The sequence below is a fragment of the Buceros rhinoceros genome, unplaced genomic scaffold (assembly GCF_000710305.1).
Source record: "Buceros rhinoceros silvestris isolate BGI_N320 unplaced genomic scaffold, ASM71030v1 scaffold21527, whole genome shotgun sequence".
Lineage (NCBI taxonomy): Eukaryota > Metazoa > Chordata > Aves > Bucerotiformes > Bucerotidae > Buceros > Buceros rhinoceros.
In genome coordinates this window covers 58219-67832 of record NW_010423110.1, presented here as the reverse complement: position 1 = coordinate 67832, position 9614 = coordinate 58219, and the positions used below count along the sequence as shown (strand labels likewise).

General features: G+C 51.6%; 1 protein-coding gene across 1 annotated transcript in view; it reads left to right on the top strand.

Annotated features, from left to right (window-relative positions):
• Positions 1-185: 185 nt before the first annotated feature.
• Positions 186-9614, top strand: part of SIN3B (SIN3 transcription regulator family member B) — a gene marked incomplete at its 5' end in the record, with an annotated part of 10254 nt that continues 825 nt past the window's right edge. The window contains 18 exons of the mRNA XM_010140326.1: positions 186-232; positions 316-492; positions 1003-1156; positions 1647-1910; positions 2268-2411; positions 2657-2779; positions 2865-2954; positions 3393-3511; positions 4013-4220; positions 4877-4993; positions 5351-5589; positions 5855-6038; positions 6262-6856; positions 7331-7500; positions 8065-8238; positions 8505-8597; positions 8882-8976; positions 9393-9597. Coding sequence (XP_010138628.1) covers positions 186-232; positions 316-492; positions 1003-1156; positions 1647-1910; positions 2268-2411; positions 2657-2779; positions 2865-2954; positions 3393-3511; positions 4013-4220; positions 4877-4993; positions 5351-5589; positions 5855-6038; positions 6262-6856; positions 7331-7500; positions 8065-8238; positions 8505-8597; positions 8882-8976; positions 9393-9597 — 3198 coding nt within the window. The remainder of the gene's footprint in view (positions 233-315; positions 493-1002; positions 1157-1646; positions 1911-2267; positions 2412-2656; positions 2780-2864; positions 2955-3392; positions 3512-4012; positions 4221-4876; positions 4994-5350; positions 5590-5854; positions 6039-6261; positions 6857-7330; positions 7501-8064; positions 8239-8504; positions 8598-8881; positions 8977-9392; positions 9598-9614) is intronic.

The window sequence follows — 9614 nt, the reverse complement described above, 5'->3', positions numbered from 1 at the left end:
CGGGGCCTGCCTTCCTCAGGCCTCCCCATCCGGTACCCTGTGCCCCTTCCCGGGCTGCTCCCCCTTCCCCGGTGTTGTGGGGCTCCCCCCCGGAGCCTGTTCCCGCCTCCCTCAGCGCCGTGGGGTGGCCCAGGGCCTGTTCCTGTTCCCCCTTTCTGGGCCTCACCCACGTTCTCGCCCCGCAGGTGGAGGATGCGCTTTCCTACCTGCCTTCCTCAGGCCTCCCCATCCGGTACCCTGTGCCCCTTCCCGGGCTGCTCCCCCTTCCCCGGTGTTGTGGGGCTCCCCCCCGGAGCCTGTTCCCGCCTCCCTCAGCGCCGTGGGGTGGCCCAGGGCCTGTTCCTGTTCCCCCTTTCTGGGCCTCACCCACGTTCTCGCCCCGCAGGTGGAGGATGCGCTTTCCTACCTGGACCAGGTGAAGATCCGCTTTGGCAGTGACCCCGCCACCTACAACGGCTTCCTGGAGATCATGAAGGAGTTCAAGAGCCAGAGGTAAAGCCAAGCCCTGTGCCCCAGGGCTGCTCTGCGGAGCTCCTCAGCCTTTGCAGGGTCCCCCAGCCTTCACACCATCCTCCCACCTCTGCGGACACGGGCTACCCTGCGGCCTGGCCGCAGTAGTGCAGTCACTGGACCCTGGAGGTGGAGAGTCTCTGTCCACCCCAGAGGTGAAATCCACAGAGAAGGCAAATCCGGTTTTACTTCCTGTTCTGAAATGCACATCTGGAAAATGAGGGGAGCAGCTGGAGTGCAGAGCCTCTCTGTGACCTCTCACCCTGGAGGTGGTGGCTGTCTCGCCCAGTCTGGGCCACCTGTGTCTCCTCTCAGTGGATAACACTCGCCTGTGTTCTCTGCTTGGGCTGATTTCTAGGCCAGAGGTTTCCAAACCTGCTCATTAAAAAATTGCCAGATGAGAAGCCAGTTGCTTCACAAACCTCTGTAATTTTTCAGGCTTAACTTGTGTTTCTGATCTGGACCCAAGTAACAAACTCTCCTCCATTTTAGCATTGACACACCTGGAGTAATCCGACGTGTTTCACAGCTTTTTCACGAGCATCCCGACCTCATTGTCGGATTCAACGCTTTCCTCCCTCTGGGCTACAGGATAGAGATTCCAAAGAACGGGAAGTTAAGTGTACAGTCCCCTCTGACTAGTCAGGTGGGTTCTAGAGCTTATAGTCTTGAAATAAATCCTGTTACAGGTGTTGCTACACGCGTCTGGCACAGCTGAGGCTACGCAGATTTACGTATATTGTGTTGCTGAAGTTTTTGTGTGGTTTTCAAAGTCTGTGATAATTTTGCATCTTCAACAGCCTTATGTTTTAATTTGTTTCTTAAAACTGACAGTTCCTCAGAAATAAAACAGTGGTTCTGGCGGCTGCGGTGTTCAGAGCGGTGACAGAAGCGGTGATGAGTCAGATGGTTCGTGAGTCAGATGGTTCTGAGCCAGATACGACTCACAGGATTTTTTTAACTGATGGTATTAATAAACTAGGTAGGGAAGTTTATTGGCTAATTAAATCTTTTTTCGCTGCTCTTCACATGGTAAATCTTTTTTAGCCAAGCAGCTGGAAAACCCTGGTGCCAGGCTGTTGAAGTTGCAGCTCTGTTTCTGTGGAGTCACTGTCTCGTGTGTCTCGTGCCACTAGGTGCCCTCAGAGCCGGTCCCCAGCGCTCTCCCTGGCAGCGGGCTCCTGCTGCATTACTCCCAGGAGAATTCACACAACCACAGCGACTGTTCCGAGGAGTTTAGGCAACAGCTGCCGTACAAAGACGATAAATCCCAGATTCCTCTGGAGTCTGATTCTGTGGAGTTCAATAATGCCATCAGTTACGTGAACAAGATCAAAACGCGTTTCCTCGACCACCCAGAAATTTACAGATCCTTCTTAGAAATTCTCCACACCTACCAGGTGAGCGACCGTGGGCTCGCCCCAGAGCTGTCTGCGGGGTGGTTGTCTGAGGAGATCACACAGCTCCAGGCACCAGCCTTTGTCCAGCTACTGCCCCGTGGGTATTCACATGAAACGACAAAGGTGTGAAAACCATAGAACTTTGCAGGCTCTGAGGTGTGAAGGGTTGTATCTTACTCTGTCTGTACTAACCTTCGGTTTAGTGATGCTCTCTGGGAAAGGGCGCACTGGAAGAACCTCAGGCTACCTGACAGTTATTTCACGTTTGTGTAGCCTGAGGTTTTGGTTGAGTTGATGAGCTTTCCTGCGTGGTGGGGTGTGTTTCTGACTTTATTCACATCTGCGTTGTCTTTTCAGAAAGAACAGCTGAACACTAAGGGCCGGCCCTTTCGGGGCATGTCAGAGGAAGAGGTGTTCACTGAAGTAGCCAACCTCTTCCGGGGACAGGAGGATCTGCTCTCCGAGTTCGGACAGTTCCTCCCGGAGGCTAAAAGGTCTTTGGTACGTGTGTGCTTAGAATGAGGCAGAACACTGAGCGCTCATATGTGGAATAAATAAAGAAGCTTTAGAATGCAAAACATTATGGGAAAACACAGAGCCAGTAGATGAACTTTGCTCCCGGTCAGTGTTTGGAATTTCACAGAACAGGGGACTTACGAACGCCCCGGTGCCTGGTCAGACTTACCGGATTCGTTATTTGCGCCAGTCGAGAAGAGACCATTGAAATCATTATTTATTGGCTTCAGTTCACAGGAAATGGGCCATGTGAAGTGAGCAGTGTCCAGAAAACCGAGCATGAGAAGAACCTGGAACACAGCAAGAAGCGGTCCAGACCCCTGCTGCTGCGTCCTGTCTCTGGCCCAGCAAAGGTACCTTCTAGCGAGTAAAACCGCGATGGCATCGGACAGCATTGAATCGCCCCCTCTCGTGAGTAACTGCTCCTTCTCTTAACAGAAGAAAATGAAACTGCGAGGAACCAAAGATCTGTCAGTAGCGACAGTGGGAAAATACGGAACACTGCAGGAGTTTTCCTTCTTTGACAAGGTCAGTGTTCGGCCTGGTCTCGCATCCCGCGGACTCGCTTTCAGCCGTTCGTGTGGTTATTAATTGGTTGGTTTTCTGTACGATCTGTGTGTCGGCACTTAGCACCTGCCTGATTTCTTGAGTGGCAGAGAAAGACAGGCCAAGAACCGAGGAAGCAGGTGGGTTTGGGAGACGAGCATAAGGGGGTACTGGACCTTTTCCTGAATGCTTGTCTCTTGCAGACAGGTTTGCTGCTTTTGCAGCGACGTTTCCTCATGGCACCGTCTGTAGTTACTAGATTGTTGTTTCAAATTGGGCGTTTTAGTGCATGTTCTTGTTTTAGGTTGCAGCGTAGACAGAGGTTTGTCACCGTGCCCATGGCTCAGACTCCTCAGAACCTGGCCTGAAGAGAAGTGGTGTTCAAGCGATCTGATCATTTCTCTCCCAACTGTGCTTTAGGTGCGCAGGGTGCTCAAGAGTCAGGAAGTGTATGAAAATTTTCTCCGTTGCATTGCTCTCTTCAACCAGGAGTTGGTCTCTGGCTCGGAGTTGCTCCAGCTAGTTACACCGTTTCTAGGGTAAGTTACTGGTTACTATCGCTGCTGTGTCTTACTTTGGAGTCTCACTCTGGTGCTTTTTGGTAGCCACTGTGAACCCGATGTTCTACTAAACCACTGGGAGTAGAAAATCTCCTCAATTCTGGAACGTGGTCTCTGCTCCCGCTCCTAATCTCAGAAAGTGGTAAATGTGAGATCTCAGAACAGAGCTGTGGGAAGGATAAGTGGCTCAAGCTCTGATGTGAGCCTCCAGTGCTGTCTGGCTTCCAGCGGCAGCGGGAGAGCCACGTGGGAGAGGGATAAGGGCAGTATTTGTGAAGCTGTGAGGGGAAATTCTTTTCCTGCCTTAAGTCAGGAAAAAAAACACCCCTAAAGTAATTCAGAGAGAGCGTTAACAGAGGTAAAACGGTGCCGAAAGGTTTCTCACTGCAGTGCTGCTTGTTTGGATTTTCTCCCTCACGTTAAAACCCCCTAAAACAGTCAAAGTGAACTAACAAAACACACTTACTTGTGTTTTTGAAGGAAATTCCCAGAACTCTTTGCACAGTTCAAGTCCTTTCTTGGTGTGAAAGAGCTTTCATTTGCTTCTCCACTGAGCGACCGGTCTGGGGATGGAATGAGTCGGGAAATCGATTATGCTTCCTGCAAACGCATAGGGTCGAGTTACCGGGCGCTCCCGAAAACCTACCAGCAGCCAAAGTGCAGCGGACGAACAGCCATTTGCAAGGAGGTACTTCGGGATCCGTCTAACACGTTGCACTTACAGAACGAGGGGTGGGGCCGTTCGTGCTTCAGCTTTGGCCTGTGCACACCCTCTGCCACGCGGATTAGCCAGCTTCCATCCTGCATCCGTTATTCACCCTTCATGGAGAATGTCCAGTGTGTTTTACTCGTTCTATCTAAACCCACCTCTGATCGCATCTTTAATGTGTTTTGAGTCTGTGTGCACGAACAGATTTATTCCTGTAGACAGAAAAGAGTATTAAATAGCCTGGGTTTTCTCCTGGTGGAGCAGTATGGCCTTTAGAAGGGGTTTGTCTCCTGCAGGAGCGCTGTGAGCCAGTGTCCTAGGCCGTGTTCTCCCTGAGAACGGACGTCTGCAGCACAGGGCCTCCCACCTCTCGCGGGTTTGGCCGCTCTGTCTCCGTTAGCCGCAGTTGCTGATGACTGCAGTGACCTCTGTGGGGTGGGAGATGGTGGGAAGGTGCTTTCGAGGTGTCTGAGTAGGGCCCTGGCACAACAGTGACTTGTGAACTAGGTCTGAAGCTTCCAGCAGAACCTCAGGGAAGAACCGTGCAAAAATAAAGCAGAGAAGTACCAGACCCCATGAGAACAGCTCTGGGCTCTTAAGGCTCGGTTCAACGTTGTGTCTTTGCTCTGCTGCAGGTGTTAAACGATACCTGGGTTTCATTTCCGTCCTGGTCTGAGGACTCCACTTTTGTCAGCTCCAAGAAGACTCCTTACGAGGAGCAGTTGCACCGCTGTGAAGATGAGCGGTTTGAGGTACTCAGCTTCCTGTCTGCCTCCCCAGAGAGCAAAGCTTCTCGCTGTGAGGATTTTGACGGGCTTAACTGGTGGCCTATTACTGAAAGTTCTATAAGTGTTTGTTTGTTTGAGCTACAGTTTGGGGTTTTCCACTTGCTTGGAGTCTAACAGTTCTTTCTAGGCGTGAGTCCAGTTCTAAAAAGCATGGTACCTTTGGGAGAACTGGCGGAGGTGTATTTTCCAGTAAGAATCCTTGATGGTGGAGCTTAGCTCCACCCTGTGGGGCTGGAACGCGCGCCACAAGCCTGGCGCTGCTTCTCGCCATTTTCCTGCTGTGCCTGTTCCTACAGCGTGTCCTTTGTGGCCTCTTCACAGTTGGATGTTGTCTTGGAGACCAATTTAGCCACGATACGTGTGCTGGAGAGCGTGCAGAAAAAACTGTCTCGACTGACTCCAGAAGATCAGGAGAAGTTTCGACTGGATGATTGCTTGGGAGGGACATCAGAAGTGATCCAGCGCAGGGCTATCTACCGCATCTACGGTGATAAAGCGCCCGAGATCATTGAAAGCCTTAAGAAGAACCCGGTTACTGCAGTTCCTGTTGTTCTGAAGAGGTAACTCCCGTTGTCCCGTGTCCATCTGGGTTCTTTAAGAAACCGATAAAGGAATTTTAAAGCATTTTTGAACAACTGTTTTCTGTAGATGTTGTTTCAAAGGGTAGCTCCTCTTCAGCAGTGGGGAGGTGCTTTTTGGTATTTATTTACGGCTTCCAAGAATCCTGAAAAGGTTTTGGTGCGTCAGAGTTGGCTACATTAAACCCCTTTGTGCGTGTTTCTGCGATTGTCACTTTGAACTGACGTAGATTATACTTTTGTGCAGATTGAAAGCGAAAGAGGAGGAATGGCGGGAGGCCCAGCAGGGCTTCAATAAAATTTGGCGGGAGCAGTATGAGAAAGCCTACTTGAAGTCCCTGGACCACCAGGCTGTCAACTTCAAACAAAATGACACCAAAGCTTTGCGCTCCAAGAGCTTGCTGAATGAAATCGAGAGTGTCTACGACGAGGTGCGTGTGCTGGTAAACTCCCCATCCTGTATGTCCTTCACCTGCAGTAGTGTCTAGATGGTTACGTAGCCCCTGCGACCTCGTTGAAGTGGTAGCGCTCTGAAGAGTTCTCCGTCGAGAACGCCTGTCCCAAGCATAGCGTTAACACTGGCTGAATTCTTCTGGCAGGAATGGCTCTTCCAGGGGTTGGAAGGATCTTTATCTGTTTGTCTCTTGATTACAGCATCAGGAGCAGCATTCAGAGGGGAGGAGTTCTTCCACAAACGAGCCTCACCTTATCTTTATCTACGAAGATAAGCAGATTTTGGAGGATGCAGCGTCTCTTATCAGCTATTATGTCAAAAGGCAGCCGACGATCCAAAAGGAGGATCAAGCAACCATCCGGCAGATAGTGCATCACTTCATCCCTGAGCTGTTTTTCTCCCAGCCCCCTGAGCACAGTATCTCTGAAGAATCAACAGATGAGGACAGAGAAAACCATCAGGGGCAGAACCTGGATACTCCTGAGCTACGGAAAAAACATGTGCCTGGGCCTCCAAGCAGCCCTTTGGAGGCAAAAGCCACCTTCTGCGACGTTACAGCTGCTGAGCCCCACAACACTCTGGATGACGTTTACAGTCTGTTCTTTGTCAATAACAATTGGTATTTCTTCCTCCGCCTTCACCAGACTCTGTGCTCAAGGCTCCTAAAGATTTATCGTCAAGCTCAGAAGCAGCTTCTGGAATATCGGACTGAAAAAGAGAGGGAGAAACTCCTTTGTGAGGGAAGAAAAGAGAAAACCAATGATCCAGCCATGGAGCTAAGACTGAAGCAACCAAGTAAGAATAATCGGGGACACAGTCCCCTCTTTGTGCGCTGGGTGTGTATATCTGAGCAGCTGAGAGCAGCAGGCGAGTCCGCAGGGAATGGAGAGGCGCAGAGCTCGGCTGTGCCTGGGATCTTGAGGAGGCAGCTAACTCCAACGATAGCTAGTTCGTAGCTCATCTTCTGAGGGCTTCCAGGCGTAGTTCAGAGACTTCACGCAAACCCGCTGCTTCGGGAGTTCTCAGGTGTCTCACTGTATTACTCAGTTACTTGGATTTCAAACAGAAATGGCTCCACAATGAAATAGGTGATTACACCAGGCAGTCACGGGGGTGTCGCAGCCTGTCAGCGCTCCTCGCGCAGAACCGTCTGCCTGCGCACGTGGGCTCGGTACTCAGTGTCATGGTTCTTGAGCAGTGCTGTCCCTTGTCTCTCTGGATGTCACTCTGCCTCTTACAGGCAGTAAGTGATGGCCCTTCTCCCCGCAGGTGAGGTGGAGCTGGAGGAGTACTACCCCGCCTTCCTGGACATGGTGCGGAGCCTGCTGGACGGGAACATTGACCCGACGCAGTATGAGGACACGCTGCGGGAGATGTTCACCATCCACGCCTACATCGGCTTCACCATGGACAAACTGGTGCAGAACATTGTCCGCCAGGTAACTGATGTGGTGGCTGTGCTGTGTGTTGGGGGGCTGCACGTCTCCCTTTTGTTGTCAGATCAGGTTCTCACAGCCGTGTGGTGCTGCGGGGGCTCACTGAGCCTAAAGCAAATTCACGGAAGAGTGACAGTTAGAGGGGAACCACTGTAACGGTGCAGGGAGATGGTTCAGCTTCACAGGGACCACCTGAGGGAGTTCACTCTTACTGGCCTTTTCCAAAATCTTTGAATTCCAGTCTTTTCAAAATTCTGCTATTCCCAAAATACATCTAAGGCAAAAAAAAAGGTCCAGTCCTTCTTTACTGAAATCTGTCTTCAAATTGTAGGTTTGTTACACTTGAAGCACATCAGCCCCTTGCTGCTCTGCTCCTTTTATTGCAAAGTAATGAAGGAGTGAAAGGGGTGACGGCTCTGGCATTAAAGCTTTGCTGCGCCCCTGAGCTGGGATGCTGTGCCAAGTTTGGTGTTCCTTTCCGAACGCTCTGGAGTTAACTCTTGGCCCAGACTTACTGACTGACCAAATTCCCCCTTTTTTAACTGAATTCCCCCTTTTTTAATGAAGCTTCACCATCTAGTGAGCGACGACATCTGCCTGAAGGTTGTTGAGCTCTACCTGAACGAAAGGAAGCGAGGTGCTGCTGGAGGTAACTTATCCTCGAGGTGTGTGCGGGCAGCGAAGGAGACCAGCTACCAGTGGAAGGCTGAGCGCTGCATGGCGGATGAGAACTGCTTCAAGGTACGAGCTTCATAAAGGGACCGTGGCCCTTCCCTGCGAGAAATGGGGTTGGAATCTCCACGGCCACAATGGTGAGAGAGAGCAGTGTGGAGAGGGGCAGCCAGGCCAGAGCGCGGGCGGTGAACCGGCGCGCTGGCTCCCTGGCGAGCCCTGCTGCTGACGCCTCTCCTGGCTCCTGTTTGCTGTCCAGATGATTTGTAGTGAATATTCGGCATTTCTTTGTGAACCCGCGTGGCCAATGCCTCGTGCCTGTGACTCCCTTACAGGTAATGTTTCTTCAGCGGAAGGGGCAGGTCATCATGACCATTGAGCTGCTGGATACGGAAGAAACCCAGACAGAAGATCCGGTGGAGGTGCAGGTAACATCACGGTGACCTTGCAGTCTGCTGTACCACAATCAAAGCAGATGTCTAAAACCTTTCCCACTTTCTTGTTCCAAACTGTGAGACTGCCAGGAGGAGGAGCTCACCTGGGAGGTGGGAAGATGCAGGGCTGTGGTCGCAGACAGAAATGGGTGTGTTAGCAAAAGAGTTTCAACATAAATCAGCTTCCTGCAAAGCGCCGTGGCAATAATCTAGTTCTTTGCAGAGATGTTTGTGTCAGTGAGAGCGAACCTGACTTGGAATGGTTGTCTCTTGCGTAGCACCTGGCTAACTACATGGAGCAGTACGTTGGGGTGGAGGGAGCTCCGAACAACCAGAACGATGGCTTCTTACTGAAACCGGTCTTCCTGCAAAGGTGAGCGCGCTCCCTCGCCCGCGTCACCCCTGCCGCAGCTGCCGCTGCTTCCTCCCTGCGGACATGGCCGCAGTTTGAGGTGATGTGCCACACCGGCAGCTCCAGGGACATGCGTGCAGGTTCGAGGTCCAAAGGGGTGCTGAAAACAAACTTAGGAGCACTGCATCGAGGTTTGGTCGTGAAACTGTGTGTGCAGCAGAGTGGCAGTGTGGAGGCAGGCCCTTCTGGGAGGGATTTGGGGTTTAATTTGTTCCCATTTCACTAAATATTTGTCAGCGTATGGAGCAAGATGCTGCAGGAAGTCTGAACGCTAAAGGTGGAAATAGAAATGTCATACTCGTGCTGTCAGCTCTGCTGGCGTGAGAGAATGGAGAGCTGAGAGTGACACGTGCTCCGTGATCCTTGTTTTGTTCTAGAAACCTGAAAAAGTTTCGCAAGTGGCAGTGCAAGCAGGTGAGAGCGCTGCGCAGCGAAGTGAAGAGCTCCTGGAAGAGGCTGATCGGGGTGGAAAGTGCCTGCAACGTGGACTGCCGCTTCAAGCTCAACACCCACAAGATGATGTTCATCATGAACTCGGAGGATTACATGTACAGGCGGGGCGCGCTCTGCCGAGCCAAGCAGGTGGGCCTGCTGGGGCT